At 42.9% G+C, this 25718-nt stretch overlaps 1 protein-coding gene across 1 annotated transcript in view; it reads left to right on the top strand.

The window, feature by feature from the left end:
- The window catches only part of ITGA3 (integrin subunit alpha 3), a 342715-nt gene that overhangs the window by 247374 nt on the left and 69623 nt on the right, over nt 1-25718 (top strand). Inside the window, exons 8-12 of the mRNA XM_078645244.1 lie at nt 6850-6938; nt 8387-8523; nt 10667-10750; nt 21564-21631; nt 24999-25135. Coding sequence (XP_078501370.1) covers nt 6850-6938; nt 8387-8523; nt 10667-10750; nt 21564-21631; nt 24999-25135 — 515 coding nt within the window. The remainder of the gene's footprint in view (nt 1-6849; nt 6939-8386; nt 8524-10666; nt 10751-21563; nt 21632-24998; nt 25136-25718) is intronic.

The following is a 25718-nucleotide window of genomic DNA, read 5'->3' as shown; positions in this document are numbered from 1 at the left end:
TTCATCTGCTCCCCCCTCCCAGTTTCAAGCGTAGGTTCCCCCACAATCATTGGCTCACCTGTAATTGCCGTAAACTGAAGCAAAAGAGCTGAAAAGTGGGAAGGTGCAGCACCTAGCGTGGATGAAGCTGCGGGTCCACCACGGGCTGCCATCTTTAGTTCCGAAGCACAACAAACCGCGTCCACCAACTCTGACGTCACTGCGCCGACATCAAGCCATAGCATTGCGCGCGCTGCATTTCTCTGTCACCTCGCCTGCAGGTCAAATTGTCTTGCGCGTGCGCCTTACCTAAACAGGCACTTTGCGCATGTCATCCAGTGGCTTCGCTGAAAAACGCACTCCTTAATCGCACTGCACTTCACCGTTTGTTTACATATAATTGAAACACTACCTGTAAGGTACTAACGTGGGGTGTTTTATACCGAGCGTGGGCGCAAATACCAAACCGCGTGCTTTACTTTTTTAAAAAAAACATATATCTTGGAACCTCCCGTGCTCAAGTCGTGGCACCTTCTGTTTTCATAAACGGCTTATAAATCTGCTTTATTCCGTTTTTTCAACCATAAGAGGGAGGGAGGGAGGGAGATGGGCTGCCACGGAGCGAGAGGAAGGGAGCGGGTGAAAGGGAAAATGCTGCTCCTGCGGGGGTGCCCGGGAGCCGGCGACATTGTTAGGGAGGCGTTGGAAGCGTGCAACGGAAACAAAAGAAGGTCCGGGTGCAGCCGGAAAAGGAAGAACGGGGCAAAATGGCTTAACGTCGTAGCGGGTGAGTGACAGAATCGAGTGCCTCCCTCCGGCTGGACCCGAGCGATGTGTGCGGTCCCGGCGTTGATGCAGTTCAGGAGCATCAAGATGGTCGTCGGGACCCGATAGTCAGGAGAGAGACTCCAGCTCGCCGGATCATAGGAGCCCTCTACACACGCTGTTAGCGTGTGCTAAGAGCCATCGGAGCAGCGGGGAGGGCTGTGAGATACTGTCCCCGTCACAGCCGAGTGTGTGTGCCACAGTGAACTCTCCTTGCAGAGTGAGGGTGTCCCTGAACACCACCATGTTTCTCCGAGGCGATGTAGAAATGCCTCGGAGAAACACAGCATCATTTTGGGATTCGGAGGCGTGTTTTTCTTTCTCTCCTCTTCCCTTGGCTGGAATGTAAAATAGCAGCCAATGGGTAGAGGAGAGAAAGAACCTAAAAAACCCCCCCCCCCCCCGAATCCGGGCTTGAACGGAGTGACTCCCCTCTCCTCCAATGGCTGGCCTCCGTTTAGGAAGCCAGCCAATGGAGAAGAGGGGCGGGTTCAAGCCCCCATACTGAAAAACAACATTGCTCGCAAGCGCAGCCTACGCAGGCCGAGACCAAAAAAAGGACTGTTTGGGCCTGGCAAAGGTTTGTTTTGCCAGGTCAAAATGGTGGTTTAAAACTGCACACACAGGCTGCAATGGCAGGTTTGAGACATGTTTAAAGTGCTGTTTAGGTGGGTGGCACAATCAGTGCTGCAGGCCCACTAGTAGCATTTAATTTACAGGCCCTGGGTACAGGCAGTGCCACTTTAGTGGGGGCTTACAAGTACATTCAATATGCCAATTTGGTATAAACCACTTCTACCATGTTTTAAGGATAGTATTTACAACAAGGGGTGGTGAGGGACAGAGTCTCTGAATTAAGCAGAATACTCTCACCCAGTCAAAAGATCAGGGCTAGATCCAACACCGTTTTTTAGCTCATTGCACCATCCCAGTTTCAGAACCTGGCTGTATGCAAATTAGTCTGTTCCTGTCCCAGTGCATGATGGGAACAGGGCAAACCAAACTACAAAAGCCAATTCTTACACTGGGAAGGAAACAAGCTTCCGGGGACCGGTTTCTGGCATTACAGCCGTCTTCGGCCCGGCTTGCTTGAATCCTAATGGTGCAATGAGCAAGGGACTCATGTCTGAGTATACCCTTCCACGCTTAGGGTGGACAAAAATATTTACAACAAGGGGTGGTGAGGGACAGAGTCTCTGAATTAAGCAGAATACTCTCACCCAGTCAAAAGATCAGGGCTAGATCCAACACCGTTTTTTAGCTCATTGCACCATCCCAGTTTCAGAACCTGGCTGTATGCAAATTAGTCTGTTCCTGTCCCAGTGCATGATGGGAACAGGGCAAACCAAACTACAAAAGCCAATTCTTACACTGGGAAGGAAACAAGCTTCCGGGGACCGGTTTCTGGCATTACAGCCGTCTTCGGCCCGGCTTGCTTGAATCCTGATGGTGCAATGAGCAAGGGACTCATGTCTGAGTATACCCTTCCACGCTTAGGGTGGACACAAATATTTACAACAAGGGGTGGTGAGGGACAGAGTCTCTGAATTAAGCAGAATACTCTCACCCAGTCAAAAGATCAGGGCTAGATCCAACACCGTTTTTTAGCTCATTGCACCATCCCAGTTTCAGAACCTGGCTGTATGCAAATTAGTCTGTTCCTGTCCCAGTGCATGATGGGAACAGGGCAAACCAAACTACAAAAGCCAATTCTTACACTGGGAAGGAAACAAGCTTCCGGGGACCGGTTTCTGGCATTACAGCCGTCTTCGGCCCGGCTTGCTTGAATCCTGATGGTGCAATGAGCAAGGGACTCATGATTGAGTATACCCTTCCACGCTTAGGGTGGACAAAAATATTTACAACAAGGCGATGTAGAAATGCCTCGGAGAAACACAGCATCATTTTGGGATTCGGAGGAGTGTTTTTCTTTCTCTCCTCTTCCCTTGGCTGGAATGTAAAATAGCAGCCAATGGGTAGAGGAGAGAAAAAACCTAAAAAACACCCCCCCCCGAATCCGGGCTTGAACGGAGTGACTCCCCTCTCCTCCAATGGCTGGCCTCCGTTTAGGAGGCCAGCCAATGGAGAAGAGGGGCGGGTTCAAGCCCCCATACTGAAAAACAACATTGCTCGCAAGCGCAGCCTATGCAGGCCGAGACCAAAAAAAGGACTGTTTGGGCCTGGCAAAGGTTTGTTTTGCCAGGTCAAAATGGTGGTTTAAAACTGCACACACAGGCTGCAATGGCAGGTTTGAGACATGTTTAAAGTGCTGTTTAGGTGGGTGGTACAATCAGTGCTGCAGGCCCACTAGTAGCATTTAATTTACAGGCCCTGGGTACAGGCAGTGCCACTTTAGTGGGGGCTTACAAGTACATTCAATATGCCAATTTGGTATAAACCACTTCTACCATGTTTTAAGGATAGAGCACAAGCACTTTATCACTGGTTAGCAGTGGTAAAATGCACAAAATCCTAAAGCCAGCAAAAATGAAGCCAGTAAACAGGAGGGTTGAAGGCAAAATGTTAGGGGGAAAACCAGGCCAATGATGATGGGTCTAACAAGAGACCAAGGATGAAAGATGTTGGCAGGACGTGGATACAAAGAGAAGTCCGATTTAAGTGACTAGAATTTATAGACGAAAGAGTACGCAATATTGCCAAAAGTGTCAGACAGTAAAGAGTAATGGAAGTATACCAATGGAAATCCACTTATGTGCCTTACCATGTGCTGAAATATTTTATTAATCAGTTGAGATTTTGTTTTTCTTACCTGCTTGAAGCTCAGTAAAACCTTTTCTTTAATGCACAAACAAATGCATTTTAAAAAAGTTTCTATTTTGTTATCCTGTGTTGTACACTTCACATGTTAACCTGCCTTAGTAAACATAGAAGCGTTCTGAAGTTAACACAGCAAAGCAAGGATTGCAGTAAGTAGAAGAGTCAGCTTTTTCTAGAAAAAAAGTATCCTAAGGTCTTCTCACATTCTTTTCCTGAGAAAAGACCTGCACCTGTTTGTTAGGGCCTATCTGTAGGTGTCAGTATGTCACATATTCCACTTATTAATTCACTAGAACTTTAGGTAAAAGTATATACATTTACAACCAAAATGTATGGAATTTGTACATGCTTTATGTGATAGGAATGAAGCTCTGGTCTATTGATTTTGCATCTCCTTTGCTTATCTTTTTTTAATGCTTGTTGGATATTGTTTGTATCAAATGCATATTAGACTTCTGTAGTCTATCCAAGGTGTTTTTCCTTTTCACTTGTGTGTAAGTGTTCAAATGTGGCTGATAACATTTTTCTCAGAGAACACATGGGTTTCTGGGAGAACTCCTTGGCAACGTTTGTGATTTCCTATTTATATTCATGCAAAGCTATTTGCACATGTACTTAGCTTACAGTTGAGCATGTGAACATGCTGTGCATTAGGGCAACTGCACATTTCTTTTTTTCTGTCCAACTAAAAATATTCTTCACTGCTGAGAAACCTGTTCTTGTGTGCTCTCTCCAATTAGGGGAGTGCCACCATGCATCCTTAGCTTGTAAGGGGATTTGCTCCTTCACTTGACAGGAGAAAATATTCAACCATTTCCAGGACTGGAAGGAGCTGGGGGAAAGTCTGTGAATATTCACAGACTCACAGGCTTGTGGGTGTTCCCAAACTTTCCAGGGTTTCCCCATTCTGGAAAGCCAACTCACTGCATGCGAGCAGATTTACTTTCTTGTAATAGGACTCCTTACCGCCATACTGTTATGCTGGTCCAAATCACTTTATGTTATGTAGATTTGTATGGCACAGCTTCTGACCCATGGGGGTATCCAGGCACTGGAACAGGAGTATAGGCCCGGCATTGCTCCTAGTTGAACAGCCATAGCTTCAGTTTCTTCTGGAAGTTGAGAAGTGGGGTAGCAGTCCTGATGTGTTGAAGTTAGTTCAGGTTTTTGGCGACGAAGAAGGAGAAAGCGCCCCCCCCCCCCCCCCTATCTTGCTTCTGCAGATGTGGGTGATTTGTGCAAGGGAATGAGAGGTGGAGTGTATTTGTCTTGAGGGTCAGTAGAGTTGGAGTTGGTCATTAAGGTACGTTGGTTATTTGCAACTTTTCTGGATGGGTAGCCAGTGTAATACAGCGAGTTAGGGAGTGATGCGAGTGCTTCCTGGAATGTCTATGGTGAGTCTGCCAGCTGTGTTTTGGATGGTCTGGAGTCTTTGTGTGAGTTAGTTGGAGACTCCGAAATAGAGTGCTCTGCCATAGTCTAGTCTGCTGGTGATGAGGGGGCCGGGATGACCTTGCGTCTTGTATGAGTGACAAGCAATTTGAATATCTTACAAAAGATTCTGAGGATGTGGCAGCAGGATGCGATCACAACATTGACCTGCTTGTTCATCGTGAGTTTGTCTTCAAGGATGAGGCTGAGGTTTCCAGCATAGTCTGTCCAGAAGTCCCAGTAGGAAAACCTACTTCCAAAGATCAGGAGCTCTGTTTTTCCATGTTCAGTTAGAGGTGGGAAACATTGTTTACAATGCACACATTACGACGCGTGTCATTACAACAAATGTTTTACAACGCAAAATCCATTACAACGCATGTCATTACATCGCATAATCCATTACAACGCATTCCCCAAAGTAACGCCACGGCAGAGTTATAACAGTAATTGCGTTGTAATGGATTATGCGTTGTAACAACATGCGTTGTAAAAAATGTGTTGTAATGACACGCATTGTAACGCCTGCGTTGTAAAGTGTCATATTCGTTTGAGGCAGTTCGCTTGCATCCAGTTGGCCACCTTGAACATGCAGGCAGTGAAGTTGGTCCTGGTTGTTTTGTTCGTGTCAATGAGGAAGCGGATGAGCGGTCATCTGCATAGGATACAATGTTGATGCAGTGGGTTATTATGATGTGGGCGAGAGGTGCAGTGCACACTTTGAACAGGGTTTGGCTGAGGGAACACCACTGTGGGACTCCGCAGATGAGCTTCTTGTGTTTGGAGGTGAACGTGGAGATTCTATCTCTTTGTGTTCTGTTGGAGAGGAAGGAGGCAAACCAGATCAGGGTGGGCTGTTGGTTCCTCAGTCCTGGAGTCTGGCAATGAGGGTACCATTGGAGATGGTGCCTAACACCGTGAAGAGGTCATGTAGGATGAAAACAGCGGTTTCTCCACTGTCCATGATGGACCGGATGTCGTCTGTTGCTTCCAGGAGGGTGGTTTCCATGCTGTGGTTGCTGCGGAACCCTGGCTGGGGTGGAATCCAGGAGGTGGTCCTGTTTAAGATTGGCAGAGAGCTCCTGGTTGAGCTCTTTCTCCAAGACTCTGCGTGATGGGAGTGTAGTTGCTGAGAACTTTGAGGTTGGCTGAGGGTTTCCTCAGGAGAGCTGTGACCTGTGCGTGTCCCCAGCTGTCTGGGTAGTTTCCACTGAGGTCGAATGAGCTGATGATGGTGAGCTTGGCACTGATCAGTCAGGCCTTACACAAGCTGTGTGAGTCCGATGTTGTCACAGCTCTCTAGGAAGTCCGTGGAGTCGAGATGAATGCTGAGATTGCCGAGCAGGAGGAAGGCATTGAATCTAATGGCGATAAGAGTGATAGTCATTGACGAGGTTGCTGATGTGGTGCGGGGTGCTGGCGGTCAATATGCAAGGGTGCCTGAGATGACCATGGAATGGCTGAGCTGCAGTTGGAAGTGCAAGTGTTCCATGAGTATGGCAGGTTTGTCCGTTGAGGTAGTGCAAATACTTAAAGTGCAAATACATTTCTCTGAATTGAAAAAGTGAATTTGCACTCTAAAATCAAGTTATTTGCACATGCAGTTGAACTTACACATGCAAATAGCTGTGAATTAGAGCTGCTTGCCCTATTTCTGTTTGCCTCCATTTTGTTTAGTATTTTTGTGTATTCTTTCTCTCCCCTCTCACTTCCTTTCCCCCATGCTCGTTGAGTGTCTGTTTTTGTTGTGTTCTTAACTCTGGCATTCTAGACAGTATCAGTTGTAGTTTGTGTCCAGTAAACTGCCCTATCATCTTTCGTCTCTCCCTCCAACAGATATTGCAGTCGGGGCACCTTTCGAGGATTATGGTAAAGTGTACATTTACCACAGCAGCGCCCAGGGTCTTTTGAAAACCCCCAGTCAGGTAAGAGAGCTTTACAACAGCTACACTTTTCTCCCTTCAGAATACCCACAGGGAAAACACCCTGGCAAGAAGTGTTCTACTTTGTCGTACCATTGAGGGCTGAACCAGCTAAAGTAGGAATTAAATCTGGGTTATTTGAGTATTTTTGGTTCGAAGAAGCTTCACAGATCCTTTCACCCGTGAGCTGTTCAGAGGTTGACATGTTTTGGGACAGTAATTGAGAAATAACAACTTGAAGATTGCCAAAAAGGAAGAACTCCTGCTTTAAATACTGTTGCTAATATGAATACAATATTAGTCTATTATTGACAGTGATGTTGAATTACTATGAGTGCTCCTTCCTCTTACATGTGGCACTTCTCCTAAAATCAGCATAAATTATCTGAAAGTCAAGGAGCGTGTACAACTCTTTACACTGAAAAGAACAACCATCATGCCAGTTCCTTTCAATGTGCTGAAACATTTGGTGTTACTTCTGCTTTCGGTATTAACAGTCATATACCAAACTATTGACATTATTTAGTTTTTGAAAAACAAATTCCCAGGGTGATAGTTTGTTTTTGAAAAACAAAAAACGAATGGCCCCTATTGTCTGGGTATTTCCGTTATTGTTGTTTTCCTGTCCCTCACCACCATTTTTTTTTTACTTCAGGCGATGGGCAAGAAAAAGGGCATTAAACTATCTATTCGAAATAGAATGGCCTGTGTAATGTCCTCTCCCCAATGGCTCCTCCATCGGGGATTTGGAGGAAGTATTCCATCTGCATAGCCAACGGGCTGTCCGTCAATAGAATAATTAAGCTCTGCCCATCTCTAAATGGGGCGTTTGCGACAGCGTAGCCTGTCCGCCAAGCTCAACATCGGCCACAAAGAGTCTAATTGCTTAGAGAGTTGTACTGTCGTTCTAGCTGCATATATTACATTGATTCTGAACTTCGACATTATATCTATTTATTAGCTAAAGATATATAATACATAACACTATCATGGCCTTAGAGTTAACATAAGATTGCAGATGTCTGGATTATTTAAGGTTTGCTGGATGAGAGGCATTCACCAAAAATTGGTGGGTGTTTAGTTTGTACTATTTGGGGTGTAAACCGGCAGATAAGACATCCACCAGTTTTTGGCAGATGTCCCACAGCGTCCAACTTTAAATAACCCCTTCAAAGGAGGTATTTTTTATCTTGCACATAGTAATGCTCTAGATAGCAGAGCTCTCGAGCTGTGGAAGGGACGGTGACCTCTAATGCCATTGAGATCAAGATTTGTTGTGTACTCCGATTTCACCAGTTTTAGAATTAAACAGCTTTTAGCCCTCAGTTGTACATGTTCAGACGCTGGAGACCCACATATAGGGCTGCATGTTTTTAACATCTGCCGAGTCTTTCTGAAACACCTGCTGTATGTATTCACTCTTAATTTCCTCGTTTTTCCTTCTCCTCTAGGTTATTGATGGGAAGGATGTGGGGCCTGCTGGAATACGCACCTTCGGCTACTCTCTTAATGGTGGGCTTGATGTGGATGACAATTCCTATCCGGATCTGCTCGTCGGGAGTTTGTCAGACCGCATCGCATTACTTAGGTAAGGAGGTCGCAATACATATGTGAGAGAATGGGAGATGTATGACTCTGCTTAGCAAGTGTGGCTGGAGGAGAGGACATGGTGGTGAGCAAGGGGCGTGAGAGTGAAGGGGGGTGGAGAAATGTGCTCTCAGACCACCGAGCTGAGAATCACGGAGTATTCACCAGCTCTTGAAAGTAATGCATGTTTTATTGCATTAGATTACACTTTATTTACAATGCACTTGAGAGCTGTGCTTCATCCAGTTTGCAGTTGGATGAGAGCGAGGTGCTTTCCTTAACTGGATTGGGAAGGGTCTTTCATGCATCGGGTGCGCATGGAATTTGGATGGGACGTGGAGGCGTTTAATACATTGGACTTGAATAGGAACTGGGGGTTTCCGTTCACTGGGCTTAAGAAAGAGTTGTGGTTTTCCCCTTATTGGACTATGATCGTTTCTGTGGATCCTCCCTATTTTGACTTGCATGGGAGTTTGGCAGGGGAGTTTTCATACTTCGCAAATAGAATGAAATTGGCAGGTTTCTTACATTTCTTACATTACATTGCAGGTCTCTATAAATGTAACTTCATACCTCTATAAACTTGATATATGGGTCTCCATCAGTTTCCATTTGATATGAGTTGAGGCTATCCAAATATAAACCTGGAAAGGCCCGAATGTGTGTGGTTTTTGAGTTGTTGTCACTTCTTTAGTGAGTTCTGTGTTACGTTTGCATTTGCTTGTCGCCATTCATTGAATTCTGAGGTTTGAGAAACAGGTTTGGTTATATGTTGCTTTGCATAGGGTCTGGTGGTTGAGTTACTCCATTAATTGAATTTTGGGAGTTACTGCTTGATTTTTCTATCTTGGAATAATTTATGTCCTTTGTAGGGTTCTAGTGTTTTCAGTCACTCCACTCACTGAGGTAGGAGGATTTTAGTTAGTGCCCACATTAGATCCTGGGCATTCCATCGCCTCTGCTGGAAGTACTCCAAGCCCAAACCCAATAATTTAATGCAATGACTTTTAGGGTTTTGTGCTACGTCCTGCGTTGGTTTCTGCCCTTTTGGTTACTTTGTGCTCTGTGTTCTACGGTGTGGGTTGTTTTGAACTGTAAATTGTCTTTTTTTGGTAACTTGGTTCATTGCACTTGACTGTTCTGTTTACTTCTCTATTAACGTCTGGGTTTGAATTGCCTCTTAACATTGTAACACTTTATCATGACCTTTGGCTACTTAATTTAATCCTGGGTCTTTGCTTTCTCTCTACACTTTCAGTGATGTGGTTTGGTTTAATTCCCACATTTAATGATAGTGCTTTAACTTTTTTAGTAGTCTGGGCCACTCCACACATAGGAGTGTGTTTGCCCTTTAAACTGAGTTATGGGGTTTGTTTTGCATCCCACATCGTGGAGTGCAGTGATCCCAGACTTACTTGACTGGCACCAAACATTATTCTCAGATTTGGCTGACTTCTTCCTGTAGAGTTTGATGTGGATGTGGGGGTTAGGTTAGATACTTAGATAATTGTTGGCTGGAGATTTAGGTTCCCTCAGCAGTGGAGATGGGTTCCTCTCCATTGATCTTAGTTGTTCAGTGAGTGATTATAGATTGTTTGCACCCAGATAGGTGGTTGGGTTTGACTTAGTCCCCTGATTAACATTGCTTGAATATGTTTGGTTTGGTTGACTCCATGAATTGGTCTCTTTGGTTTCTTGGTCGACTCCATATATTGTACTCAGGCTGGCTGACTACTCTTTTTAGGGTTGGACAGGGGTTTAAGGTTTGGGTAGATTCCTTCATTGCGTCTTGTAGGATTTATTGCCTTCTGCAGTTTGCTTTCTTAATTAGGACTTGTCTGACTATGAATTGCACTCAGGTTAGTTCTGGGGTTTGGCATTTTTCATGCATCAACAGCGGACTCTTGCACAGTGTTTTATATGTTGTCTCTCTTAAACTCTCTTCTGTGTTTAAAAACTGCCTGCATTGGGCCTCGGCAAAATTTCAAGCTATCAATGCACAGGCTAGATTAGTTTTAATGATGTGCAAGGCTGCTCTCTTTCTACATTTAGGTTTATTCTGTTCTCACAAGGTGAGAGACGAATATTTGCCATCGCTTAACCTGCTTTCTCTAATCTCTCTCTCTCTCTCTCTCTCCATTTAGATCTCGGCCTGTAATAAACATCTCCAAGACATTGACAGTGACCCCAACAGTGATAGACCCCAGCAAATGCACTTCATCTTCATGGTAAGATTATGCAGTATGTAAACATTTTGGGGCTGACCACACTGCTGCCCTTTCAGAGCACAGGAATGCAACCTATTTAAATTGACATGTCCCATTCCTGTGCTCTCCCCTTCGCTGGCGCACAAACAGCTGACATGCGCCGGCACCCTTGCACCATGGTGCAAGGATGCCTATGTCATGGGGAGATTGTTTTTGTGCCGTAGAATGCAGCACACATTGCAAGAGGAAAAAACAAGGAGAAATTAAAACATTTCTCCTCGTTTCCCCTCCCTACGGGATGCATTTCCAGGTTTACGATTCCTCTTAAGTCTGGAAATGTGTCTGGCTCCATGGGTGTTGCGTGGGAACACCCACAGCAACACCAATGGAACGGCCCTTTCACACAAAGTACTGTGTGTAAACGGGCCGTATTTACAAGGACAGGAAAAGCCAAGCAGGGTGGCTTTTCCTGTCCTTGCAAATATGGGGCAGGGAAATGCGCTGCCAGTGCGTCACAAAAAGTGACGTACTGGCAGCGTAAGGGGCCTGTAAATCTGCCCCTTTGGTTTTATCTCAGACTTTGGCACAGTCACAGAATGTGAGTATCGGAGCAACTTATGAAAGAATCTATTCATCAAATACTTACTTTGTCAATGAAAATCCAAACAATCCAGGACTCACAGCTATGTGAAACTCAATAAAACAGAAATCTGAAATTGCAATAAAAACCTTTTCATTTAGGTAAGTTGGAAATGGTAGCTTAAATAATTGAGTTGTGAATGTTCCTATGACTCTACGACCATCAGTAACAGGTGGCATGAGCAAAGGAAGAGAATTCCTCTGACGCATAAACCTGCAAAAAAGACTGAAGGACTTATTTGGAATTTGGTAGACCAGGACATCCACCAAACTGTGGCTGACTTCCACATCCCATCCGCTGTATTTAGAGTGCTATTTGCATCAATGCAGTCTTCATATGAAGGGTGAGACCGCTGCCAATTTTTGGCACCTGTTGCACATCCACCAACCTCTAAATCAGTCATAAGATCAGGGATTTTTGTGACTAAAACAATCTAGTGGCCAATGAACCTACAAAGATGTGGAGTCTACTACCCAATGAGATAAGTTGTTGGTATTCCTAGTTTTTTTTTTTTGCTACTCCCGATCATTCCACTTCTGTCTGGGGACATTTCTCCCAATTCCTACCTGTCTGGAATTCAATCACCTCAGATAAGTGGGTGCTACAAATTATCCAATATGGTTATTGCCTGGAGCTTACAAGCACTCCCCCAAATATTCTTCCAAGAGCGCATGCAATGTCGCCGGGACATCTTACCCTCTTAAAGCAAGAGGTTCTATCTCTTTTAGAAAAACATGCTATAGAGCCTGTCCCATTAATACATCAAGGGGCCGGGGTATACTCCCTGCATTTCTTAATTCCCAAAAAGGACGTCTCTCTCAGGTCTATAATAGACCTCAGACAGCTGATTCTGCATACAGTCTGACCACTTTCACATGGTCACAGTCCAACAGGTGCTCCCACTACTTCAGCAAGGCAACTTTCTATCGACTCTAGACTTAAAGGATGCCAATTTCCATATTCATTCACCCTGCTCACAGAAAATATCTCAGGTTTGTGGTAGATGAACAACAGTACCAGTTCAACGTTCTCCCATTCGGAGTAACTACAGCACCCAGGGTTTTCACCAAGTGCCTGGCAGTAGTCGCAGTAGTCGCAGCTCATCTAATAAGACCGCATGTTCATGTCTTCCCTTACCTAGACGACTGGCTGATAAAAGCCGGAGCACAACAAAGCTGCCTACATCACATTTAAAAGACAGTCCAACTGCTTCACGACTTGGGGTTCACTGTAAACCTCACCAAGTCTTGCCTCCAACCATCCAATATCCCAATCCATTCAGGATTCGCAACATTAAAGCTCTAATATCACAGTTTCAGTCTCAACACTCCTTACCAGCCCGAGTGTTCATGCAATTGGTCGGAATGATGGCTTCTTGCATTTTAATCGTTCCTTATGCAAGACTTCAAATGCGTCCCCTACAGGAATGCTTAGCATGTCAGTGGAACCAGACTCCAGGTCAGTAATCAGATCTGGTGTTGAAAGATGGCCGTACTCCTCACCCTCTGCAGTGGTGGAACATACAAAACCTTTCCAAGGGGCGGCCATTTCTCGATCCGGTTCCACAGATAGTGCTAACGGCAGATGCATCCCTCACTGGTTGGGGACCACATCTGGAAAAACATACCATCAGGGCAAGTGGACTAGGCAACAAAAACAACTCCACATAAACCATCTAGAACAGCTAATAATGTTCCTAGCATTGAAAGCTTTTCAACTTCATCTAGTAGGCAAAGCTGTCCTGGTTCACACAGACAACATGACCGCGATGTACTACATACAAAAGCAAGGGGAGACGCACTCTCTCCAGCTCTCACAGCTAGCACAGAGCATCTGGAGATGGGCCATACCTCAAAAAATATATCTCCTTGGAGAACATCTTCCAGGAGTAGACAACCAAATTGCAGATCTGCTCAGTCTCCAACGACAGCAGATACACAAATGGGAACTTCACCCTCAAGTTCTCCTCCCATTCGTCCAAATGTGGGGCTACCCAGAGATCGATCTGTTCCCCACCCACCTAAATGCAAAATGCCCAAACTTCACGAACAGGCATCCACACCCATTGTCCAAAGGCAATGCACTATGGATGAATTGGTCAGGGATATTTGCTCACACTTTTCCACCTCTCCCACTCATTCCGTTAGTGGTTCGGAAACTCAAACAGCACTCCCTGATGCTAATCCTAGTTGCTCCCATATAATCCAGAAATTCTGAGCCAAGCGTGTCTGCGTAATAGTACACTGGTGTTAATTGTACTAGATGCTGTGTCTGATGCGTCTAGTGCACATTTAATGGAGGTGTTTGTAATGATTTTACCTTCCTGAATAAGGTCATTACTCTTAGATTTATATTGGTCAGGCAAATGTTGCATGAGTTTTTCTAGCACATCGTACGGAACCTAGCGTTACCTGCACGTTTCCCTGCACCAGTAGCTGCTGTGTTTTATGCCTGCTCCACATCTTTCCTTCTAAAAACCAGAAGCAAACCTTGTGGTGGGTTCAGTGCCTTCCGTGTTATGTTTTGCTTGGATGTTGCTTTCTTTGGAATAGGCCGCTATTTTTACTCTTGGTGTAGTTTCTGGGGTCTAGCAGGCAGTGAGTAGATGACAGAATTCTAGCTCCCCATCATAATATTTCACCAGCCCTTGTGTGGATAACTTGGGTTTTCTACTAATTCGGATTCAAAAAACAGATCTACATGTGGGCGGTGTCTCCATCTCGTAACTGGACTGCTTTTTGTGATCACAAACCTTTAATGCTTCTTACAATTTACACTGTTCTTAAGTCACATGTACAAAAGTTAATCTGACTCATATGGGGAGAGGATGTAGCCTTACGGCTAGAGCAATCGACGTCAAACCTGGGAAGCCGGGTTCCAGTCTCCGCAACAACCCTTCACATTCTGTGATTCTGGGTAAATCACTTAATCTCCCCGTGCCTAACAAAAAATGAAAGTGTCCTTGTGTCACAAAACTGGTACTATGTTAATCCCTCGGATACCCGAGAACTTTGGGTCTAGTTTGCGCTATATAAAACTCTAAAAAATAAAAATATGGTAACAAAAACAGCTATTCATAAATTGGGATTTTCGTAATACACGAGCAGTGGCCACAGGGGCAATTTTGGCTGAGTTGGGCATTTTAAAATTATATCTGTAAAGTAACATTCAACTGACAATGTAGGATTTCAGTTTACCTCCACAGGGGCCATCAGGATTATCCACTAATTGAATATGGGTTACATTATTATCAAATTATACATTGATACTTGAAAGGCACTTTAACTAGTGAGCACTAACCAGGGCAGGATCCGTGTATGTTACTTTCTCCAGCCTTCCTGGCCATATGCAGACTTCCACGGATCCAGCATCTGTTTCAGCTCTTACAATAGTAATAGATTTAGGATTAAGAAGCCATCCCTCTTTGACAACACAACCACATAAGAGAGCTTTGGAGGATGGCCGTTTCATCTCTATAGTTTCAGTGTTCTATTATGTGTTTTTACATCTGGGGTTTGACAGTACAGCTGTCAAACAGACCTATTGCCAGCAATATGCATTAAGTATATTTTGGGTCTGCGCCTTTCAACCATTGGCTTTCTTTAACCAGCCTCTTTCACCCATTGGCTTGAGCTTTGGCTTAACCCAGAAGAGAATTTATCTCTCACTTAACGCTGTTGGCTATTTGAGTGTACCCTTACACCTCCACTTGAGGACTTAATTGAACTGCATGAGGAACTACTTTAGAACTATAGCCCTCTCTGTTTGCTCTTGCTGGATGCCTCCCATGTGCCTCTCCCCTGAATGGTTAGGACATTGAACAAAACCTACTCACTTTGCCTGTGCTTGTCGACGCAAGACTCCTCTATTAGAGAGGGTATGCAACAGGATGTTGAACTTTACTTAAAAGTACCAGTGGTACACTAATTTCTAGATGTTTAAAAAAAAGAAATGCCAGTATCAGGGCATCAAGAGCCATCTTATGATGTGAACGTTGTATAACCTAAACGTATGGGGCATTGAATTAAACCTATATACAGATACTATACCTCTATTATGGAAGGTGGACATCACAATTGTGGGCATCAGATCACACATTCTGGGGATTGCAAGCTTTGTGGGCAGCCCCATCATTCTATCCCATATCACTAAGGTCAGACTAGGAGATGTTTATCACTTCTGCCTGACATCATTTCAGAGTTCCATAATAAGTAAACCATTGAACTACCAGTGTTCTATCCCACATCTGAATCCGCTGTTCACCCCACCTGCGAAAGTGACATTTAGACCCAACACAGAATTCAGAAGCACTTGTAAATCATGTCGGTTTGAGGCTGAAGTAAGTAAGCACTTTCTGTTTGGAAAAAGTCTCACTGCTTGGGATTTGTAGAGCAGCACAGTAACAAAATGCTCTATAAAACTGATAGAATGTCATCTGCTGGTTCACCTTAAGAGTCCATGCTTCTATTAAGAGATTAGAGACCAGATGTACGACCATCAGGATTTGCGACTCGCAGATTGCGCATCGCAAAACATGATGTGCAACAGTTTCTGAGACACTGTTTGCGATTCGCAAATGAGTCGTAAGAGACCTTCCTCATTAATATTCATTTGACAGGTTGCAATTTGGGACCCATTGGGAATGGCAGCACTCGGATTATTTAAACCATAAATTGGGTAAATTGGAAGCAGAACATATACAAATAATCCATAATGGGCATCGGAAGATGTATTAAAAGAACATTTGTTTAAAATTGTATTGGCTAAGGCTGATATCAATAAATATTTTTATGAAAAAGTTGCTCAAAAGTTTCAGATATATAGAAAGGAGCTATATGAATATGGAGAAATAACGGGGAAGCTACTCGCGATGAGGACGAGACAGAAAGATGTTAGAAATAATATATCAAAAATGAAATATTTAGACGGGACAGTGACATCTGATTCTGTGAAGATCGTTAAAATCTTTGAGGACTTCTATAGTAGATTATATCAAGCAGAATCTATGATAGAAGATCAAATGGAGCAAGATGATTTACAAGATATAGATAGCTGTGATATATTTCTTCCCAAGTTAAATAGTGAAATGGCTCTAGAATTAGAGCAAGAAATTACACTAGAAGAAGTACAGCAGGCAATATTTTCCCTTTCTTCTGGCAAAGCTCCTGGGCCAGATAAGATTCCAATTGAGCTATATAAAATGATATCAACACAAATAATACCTTTGATGCAAGATTTATTTTTGGACGTACAATACCGTGGAATACCCCCTAGCTCATGGCAAGATACAGATGTTGTTGTGTTCTTAAAGAAAGATAAACCCCCAGAAATACCCTCGTCATATCGCCCAATATCACTTATGAATACAGACGTAAAGATCTACTCCAAAATTATGGCCACCCGATTACAGAAAATCATTGCTGCAATTATTTCACCATGGCAGCACGGCTTTATTCCAGGCAGGGGGACCACAGACCACACTCGACGGGCGATATCAATATTAGACATAGCGGAGGTTGAGGAGAGAGATGTGGCTGTGGTCCACCTAGACGCTGAGAAAGCCTTTGATTGGGTGACCTGGAGATATTTGTGGGATAAATTAGCAGAGAGAAACTTTGGACCAGGATTTATACGGGCTATCCAGGCTATGTACTACAATCCATATGCCAAAATCCAGATAATGGGCCATACTTCCAAAAGATTAAAGATAGAGAGAGGCACCCGCCAGGGTTGTCCCTGCTCCCCAACCCTCTTCGCACTTTATTTGGATCCTTTTATCTCCTTGATTTTAAATAACCCCATAATTAAACCGGTAATATCTCATAATTATGAGACAAAAATACTAGCGTATGCTGGTGATATTGCCTTAGTAACACCTGCACCACGGGAGGCAATTATAGAAGTAGAGAGACTGGCAGAAAGATTCGGGAAAAGATCTGGTTATTTGTTAAATAGCACAAAGACACAAATCCTTTGCTCATCTCATTGTATACTGGATGATTCCCGGGTAAAGGAGTCTGCAGTATACTTAGGTGTATGATTAACAGCAAAAATTGGGGATATTTGGACAATAAATATAGACCCAGGTATGACCTCCATCAGTAGGGAAATGAAACGATTAGATTATTTACACCTCACAATAATTGGTAGGATAAATGTAATTAAAATGAAAATCTTTGCAAAAATCTTATATTTAATGCGGGCTATCCCCATAGAACTAATGACTAGCAAAATACGGAAAATTGAAGGGATCTTTACCAATTTTATTTGGAGTTACCAAAGAACTTGTCGTGCTTATAAATACTTAAATCAGCCGATTGATCAAGGTGGTTGGAATGCCCCAAATATACAGTTATATTATTGGGTGACGGCCCTGCAGAATTTAGGTATCTTATACTATCATAAGAAAATACAAAATGAGCAGATGGATATACCTACTATTTATGAATTCGCAATTGGGGAAGCCGCAGCAGGGCTATTCCAACGCCAAAGCGATATGAGAAAATATCAAAGGAAAGGATATAAATGTGTCGAATGTGCAATTAGAAACTGGAAAAAGATCGTGAAAACATGTGAGATTAGTAGATATACAAAATACACATCACTGTGGCATTCTGATCTCTTACACACAAATATATATGACGATATGGCAAAAAGAATGGGGAAAAAAGGGGATTGTAATGCTGACCGATATTTATGAAAACTCAGAGATGCGTAGCTTAATAGGAATTGCACAAAAATATGATTTACAAAGCGATTCATGTTTTAAATACTTGCAAATTAAGAATTCTATGAGAGGTATCCCAAAAGAGAATATTAGTCTTGATCCTATACCAATACTTCATCTTATAGGTAATCCCAAAAGTAGAATTAGAGAATTTTATCAGGAATTGCAAAAATGTATATCTAAACAGAATCGAATTGGTCAGCCAAATTGAACGATGGGGATGTTGATATAAATAAAGTGCTGGAAATAGGCAAAAATGTATTTATGGCATCTAACTTGAAGGCTCAACAATATAAGACTGTATACAGCTTATATTATACACCAGCGAAACTTTTTAAATGGGGAAAGAGAGAGTCGGACAGATGCCCAAGATGTCAAAACGGGCCAGCTGATATGATACATATGTTCTACTCTTGTACTAAATTAGATGAGTTAAAAACGGGAATTGAATTATTTATGCAACAGATATTGGGGAGGAATCTCAAGATTACTCCCACACTAATGATGCTGGGTTTTGATGTAACACTGCAAATCGATACTCCACAAAGAGATTTTGTGTTTTTAAGCTTAGCAATAGCACGTCTTCTGGTTGCCACAGTGTGGAAGGATTCCGAACCACCAACTTTTCATCAGTGGCTAAATCGACTAATTTGTATTGGGAAACAAGAAATTGCATTATATAAATGCAAAGGTTCAAAAAATAGAAAAAGAGGTATGAATATCTGGAAACCGCTTATTGTTTGGATGGAGGAACGTAATAGACAAGGAGTTGGTTAAATAAAAAGATTTTACGGTCTGACTCTATGCTAATACAACAACAGATATCTGTAAAGAAATATGATACTCTCTTTCTGTTGTATATGCTTTTTTGTTTCAAATCTATTTAATATTGTATCTAAATTACATATTGTATAATGCTTTAATGCCATATTTTCTTTTCTTTTGTTGTTTTCCCTTTGTGTACTCCAATGTACCATGTATCATGTCTGATTCTCAATAAAAAAAAAAAAGGGAATGGGCAGCACTCATAAGGATCGTGGCATGCTGAGGTCCGCAGACCACCAGGTCTGTGACTGCTTTTTACATAAAGCAGTTTTTTTCTAAGCAGCCCGTTTTCCTTCAAGGAAAATGGGATGCTTTTCAGAAAAAAAATGAAAAGATTTTTCATGTTTTTCAGAGGAGGCAGTGGTCAGTGGGAAAAAATGTTGGCCCCCCCATTCACAAAGAGGAAGAAGTCCTATGAGGGACCTCTTCACAATTGCGAATGGCTTACAACCAATTTGAAATTGGTGGTAAACTGCAAATGTTGTACTACCGCATTTGCAAAACATTCCTACATACCAGTGTGGCTCGCTATTAGGAAGGGATGCCCTTGGCAGACCTGGTCCTAATAGCAACTTGCATACCCTATTTTGCGAGTCCGTGATATGTTACCTTATAGTCTTGTTTTGTCCCATTTAGAAACATTGTAAGTAACAGGTGATGCACTAATTACCGTTAAATTGGGTTATATTATCGACCTTTGAAGGATGAAAGGCTCGGTTAGCTCTGGCGGGGACTGGGTGTGTGTTTACAGGCCTCATCTGATGTGAGCAGAAGGACTTTATATTAGAGATAGCTTGCTGGTTGTGCATCACTGAAGGAACAATTGGCAAGTAGGGCGAGCATGCATGGGGTTGCTGTCACATACTGAACTATAAAATTACTGTTTTTGTAACATTTATTGTAATAAGTCCAGTTGAGTTTAAAAATTACTAGTTCTGTCTATGGTATTTACAGGGGATGCAATGTATGCCCCATTATGATTTTTGCCCCTCAGAATGGGGGATAACTCTCTATTACTCGTTACCCCATTCCAAAGCATTCAAATTAAATATGTTAGATTAGTTCAAGGTTTTACATGACAAATTCAATCTGTGGGCAAGAAAGGAGTCTAAACTCCAGTGAAACCAGTTTGTGTCCCAATCCGTATTAGCACTCATCCTGGGATAAGGGCTGGCTTCTTTATTTTATCAATTTTCGCTGCTGTGAATTGGAGCAGTTATAAACTAATGACGAGAGGTACAATAGTTTTTAGCGGCTGCAAACGCAAATCTGGCCATTTGCGACCACTAAGAAAGGCTGTATGTAGCATGTACAAAGCCTATTTTGCGAGTTGGTAACCTATTACCAACTTGCAAAATAGGGTTTTCGAGTCGTTCTTAGGGAAGGGACGTGCCAAGGGAGTCCCTTCCTAATAGTGGTCACAAAACAATCACAGTTTGCTACATTCTTCAAGTAGGTGGTAAGCCTGTCGCAAACAGAAATGAGACCCATTGCCTTTTGTGAATATATGCGAAAATATTTTTAAAGAGCAGGCAGTGGCACATGAACCACTGCTTGTCCTTAAAAATTGATAAGAAAACATTTACTTTTTTTCTTTTAAACACATCTCGTTTTCCTTCAAGAAAAATTAGCTGCATTTGAAAAAAAAGTTGCTTTATTTAAAAAGCAAACACCAACATGGTGGTCTGCTGTCTTCAGCAGACCATCATCCCTGTGATTATAGCCCATTTCCAATAGATCGCAAATGGCGACCTGCTACATGAATATTGATGAGGCAGGTCATTTGCGAACCAATCAGGATTCAATAAATGTGTTTGGGACACTTTAGCACATTCTGTTTTGCGAGTTGCAAATTGGAGTCGCAAAAAAATCACAATTTGCGACCCACGAAATGGAATGGTCGTACATTTGGCCCAAAATAACATTATGTTCTTTGGCACCCACTGCCTGCTGAGACACAGCTACTTGAAACCTGTCTTAACGAACATGGTGGGAAAAACATCGAAATCTTCTCCACTAACAGAAGCTACTAGCTATACCGTGTGGATCTATAACAAATTCTTAAGTACTATTCAGTGTTACGGGCAGCATGGTTACCGATGCGTCTTCCTGTTGATTCCCACTTGGAGCTGTTTATCGAAATGTTAAAAACTATTTAGGATATATCCACTAGATGGCAGTAGTAATCAGAGCCTGTGATAATCATTACGAATAGGTTTAAAGGTAGGTAAACTTTTCAACTTTCTCACCAAATACCTTTACAATTTATCCTGATTTTGTTGTTACCCTACTTTTCAAAGTTAAGATAACATGCGTAATGCCCCCCAAAAATTTCTGAACACCAGCACCATTGCTTTGCTCAATCCAATCACTAAGGGACAGATTTAGAGTTCGGCTTAGAGGATACTCTGTTACAACGCATGCGTTACAATGCATCCTTTCACCCTGCATGTAGTTACAATGTAAATGGCTTGTTGCGGGGGGTATAAGGTGTTGGATTTAACTCCCAACACCTTCCCTACTGTCGCACACACTGGAGTTAGAATTGTAAATTATACTATTGGAACATCCAACACAATATTATTTTCATACTTTTTCCAAGTCGTTCATTTTCTAATTATGTTCTCTTTTCTTTCTTGCAGCATCGAAATCCAGCTGTGCTTCTCTTACCTCCTGAGCACTGGAAACTTAAATTACAAGAAAAATATTAGTACGTGTGGTGGGGAAGTGTCTTGTTTGCATTAGAGATGTAGTAGTGTGGTAGTGTTTCATGTAGAAGGGATGACTAGTAGTCATGTGGTACTGATGCTGTAGAGTCCTATTGTACAAATGCAGCAGTTCTTCTCTCCATATTCTTATGGTTGTTTGTCTCATAGTCCCATTGTTATTTCTGCATGGTGTTAACTCCCATCCATTTCCCCTTTCCCTTCTTTTCAAGACTGGTTGTGTTGGAAGACTTGCCCAGGAAGGGCACAAGGAAAAAAAAACAATTTAAACCCACACTCCTAAATGAGGGAGTGCCCAAAAAACGTTCGGGAGGCAAAAGCATGAAACTCTTCCCCCCCTTAATCTTCGACAAGAAATTAACCTTCAGAAAATGCGCCTGTTCAACGATAGGCCATTACCATTACATTTTGTGTTCAGTTTTACTTAAATATGATTTCCTGAGCCCCTTATGTTTCCCACTGTATCTGATTTTATATTTATTAGTCTGGAATTTTTAAATCAGTGTTGTGATTTCAAAAGTGCCATGAAGCCTGGGCAACCCATCGCTTTATAAATAATTAATTAACATAACCTGTCTGGGAAGTTACTGTTGGGCTCAACCCTTTCAACATTGAAGACATAACTCCTTACTTGGCTTAACTTGGAGGGTTCCAAAAATGACGTGAACTTGACAACCCTCAAAACAGAAATCGTTATTACCGAATTAAAACAGGTAAAGGACCTAAAATCAAAGCTAAACTAATAGGTGTTGCAAGAAACCATTCCTGTAAAGCAACTACCTTAACGGTGCTATACAGGAAGTAAGGAGAGAACACATCTTCTGAAGCACAAGCACCAGTGGATGACATCTTGGCCTGGGATAACTGTTTGTTCCTCGTCATTAATAGATATTCATTCTAGCATGTTGGAATGGGTGATGCTGTCTGTCACCTTGACGCACAGATGCTCTGCTTCCCTGGAAGCTCTCTGAAATAGGATTTCCTCCCAGGGGTCATCTTGGTTTGGGATGAATGTTTATTCCGCACCATTTCCAGATATACAATCAAGCGTACAGTCTTAATCACTGTGCAACCTATACTAGCTATGTGGGTATGGTGAGCATTGTGCAATGTGTGTTGAGTGGAGATGTGTGGTTGGACTAAGAGTCTACTACTAGCGTGGTGATACTGTGTGAGTTGCATGTTTTTGGGGGTGTTGTAGCATTGTGCTAATGTTTGTGGAAGTGTGACTAGCATAGAGTACAGTGTCTGGTTATCCGGTGTGTTTTCTAACCACCTGTGTTAATGGTCTGTACAGTAGTCCCTATTTATGCATGATAGCATTTGATTTAGGTAATAGGTAACAATGCATAATGTAATTGTAATGCAGAAGTAGAGGTCTGCAGAGTCAGCAATATTTGTAGTAGAGGGTGTTGCTTTGTGTGCAGTTTTGCATGTGTAATAGAGAAGGTAGTAGGTTAGTGAGTGTTATGATTACTAAACTGTTTATAATCAAGAGTATGATAGATTGGTGTAGTATGTTTGGATGCAACATTCTTTTAGGGCAATTTTGTTTTGTAAAATCTTCAATCACCAGCAGCTGGCAGGACCTACCAGCCCAGTTTGCATAACTAAAGTTTATAGTTCATATCCGGTTGCTTAATGTGTACAGCCGAAAATATCGTCTTTGGGTTTTGTGCTGATACCATAGTGGTCAAACTTTGTCCTTAACTCTTCTGGCAGACTAATCCAAGAGACTGCCACTTGAAATGAAATAAAGCTTTCCCCCACGTTTAGGTTTCTCTGTGTGGGCACAGTCAGAAGTCTGGAAATGGGTGTATGCAAGCATCCCCAAAGCAGTTGCAACCGATTTTTATTCCTTAATAATGTGTGGTCCATATTATAAAAACCTCTATACTGCATAGGTGGTCTACCATATTATCACGTTTGTAAAATTGTCTTGCAAGTCTATTGACTCCAGAATATCGGCTAACTCCATATTATCAAGGTAATTATATATTGGTAGGTATAGATTTACTATTCTTATCTCCACATCTCTGCAGTTTGAAGAAATATACATATATTCAAGGTATTTAGACGTGGAGCTAGGTATAGTAAATCTATAATTGCCGATCTTTGACAATGTAGTGTTAGTTGATATTCTGGAGTCAATAGTTTTGCAGGACAAGATTTCCGTTCGTACAATTATTGTGGCATACAATCCACCGCACAAAGCTACCTGAATTGCATAGGTGGCTCCACCGATTAACTGACAACCCTTGAAGCGAGGCAGGCACGTTAGAGATGTGCTTTGTGCTTCAAGTTGAGGATGAGAATGGCTGCTGCATTCTGCATGAATCACAACCTCTGCAGTAGATACTTTTGAAGGCCCTGGTAGAAGATTTTTGCTGTAGCCATTCCTGGCGATGACTGGCGCCTGTGTGCGCTGAACATTGTACTATCATGATGGAAGAGGAACATTTGTTTCAAGGTTTTACATGAAGAAAGCAGTGGTGAGTGCACTGTTGATTTGAGGGATCAGTGTGAACTCCCAGGGTGAACTGCAAGGCTGCTGACCTTGGGTATTAGCCCCGGCCAGGATGCTGCGGTGTCACTGGACCAGGACTCAGACGTGAGAGTGCTAATGTGGCAATAGTTTGCATTTTGGTTCTTCATGTAGTAGTGGGTGTGTTAGGGAAGTGTAGGTGGTATACTATGCATTCTGGGTTCAGGTGTGGTGGTTGGTGTAATAGTACCACTGGTGGTGGACAGAGTTAGTCAGGTCGTAATGACGCATTGGACAGGTCGTAGGAGTGAGGTAGTATTTCTGGCTTTTGTGGAACGTTGTTTGATCATGAAGGGATACCGGTGGGCTGTTTGGATTGCGTTTACTAGTGATATGTGGATATTGAGTCATGGGGCCATATGGCGGATGATCAAAGTGGGTCAGTGTTGTAGTAAAACCTGGTTAGTGAACAAAGTAGTTCTTATGTAGTACTTGTATGAAATGATGTGCGCAGTGGGTTGGGTGTAGTAGTGATCTTTTAGTGATGAGAATAACTGATCAGTTACAGTATTTTCGGTGGGGTTTATTGGCATTGTGAGTGGGTGTATTAGTGAGGTGTAGGTGATGTGCAGACTGAGATTTTTATCTTCAGGGCTGTTATAATTGGTTTCTGGTGTAGAGATGAACACTCTGTGCCTGGGTTCTTGAAGTTGAGGCCTGTTTGTTTCATTCATAAATGTGATGTCGGTTTCTGATTAGTGGGTGGTGTTAATGTGGGAAGCTTGCTGTCCTCACAATATAAATCGGTAAGGGAGGTAGCTTTTTGCTTGACGAAGACCTTCATTCTGCCTCTTTTTCCTCCATAGCTCTAGCATACACCCTGGAAGCGGACAAGGACAGAAGGCCAGCCAGAGTGCGCTTCCCTGAAACGAATTCACCCATCTACCAGGGGTACTTCAGCATGCCGGAGACCAAGTGTGAGACGCGCACGCTGCTTCTCCTGGTGAGTGCTGGGCACTGCACACCTGCTGCTTGGCTCAGGTGCCCATGTCTGTGGCACCTGCATGGTATTCTGGGCTGCTGTTTTCTATTTGATACTTACATTTTCGTGCGGAGTGGATCAAATGATCAAATTGTTCCTCGGTGCTAGAAGGCGAAATAATGCCTAAAACATTTGAAAAGAGAGTAGGTCTTCAGTTTCTAGCAAACATTCCCCACAAAAGGCAAATAAGCCACAAGGTAAGGGCCCCCTTCCTTTCTCATTTTGTAAACGATATGAAAACGTTAGGCATTACCTGAGTGCATGCTACGGTCAGGCCCCTGTATTCTCAGTTTGCATTTCAAGAACACATGGCCCAATGTTGTGCGCAGGGTTCCTTTTCGGAAATCTGGTGCTCTGTTGTGAGGCAATGTGAAACTGATGCAAGGCCATAGAGACAAAGGGGGCCATTAGGATGACGGGTGGACTTTGTCCGCCCGCCATCCTGTCGGAAACGGGACCGCCCGCCATGAGGGCGGGGGTCCCATGGCCAGCATTAAGATGCACCCGCCACAGCGGCTGGTGCATCCTGCATTCCTACCATTGT

The sequence above is a fragment of the Lissotriton helveticus genome, chromosome 5_1 (genome assembly GCF_964261635.1).
Source record: "Lissotriton helveticus chromosome 5_1, aLisHel1.1, whole genome shotgun sequence".
NCBI lineage: Eukaryota > Metazoa > Chordata > Amphibia > Caudata > Salamandridae > Lissotriton > Lissotriton helveticus.
Note: the sequence above shows the minus strand (reverse complement) of the source record. Positions and strands in the feature narration are given on the sequence as shown.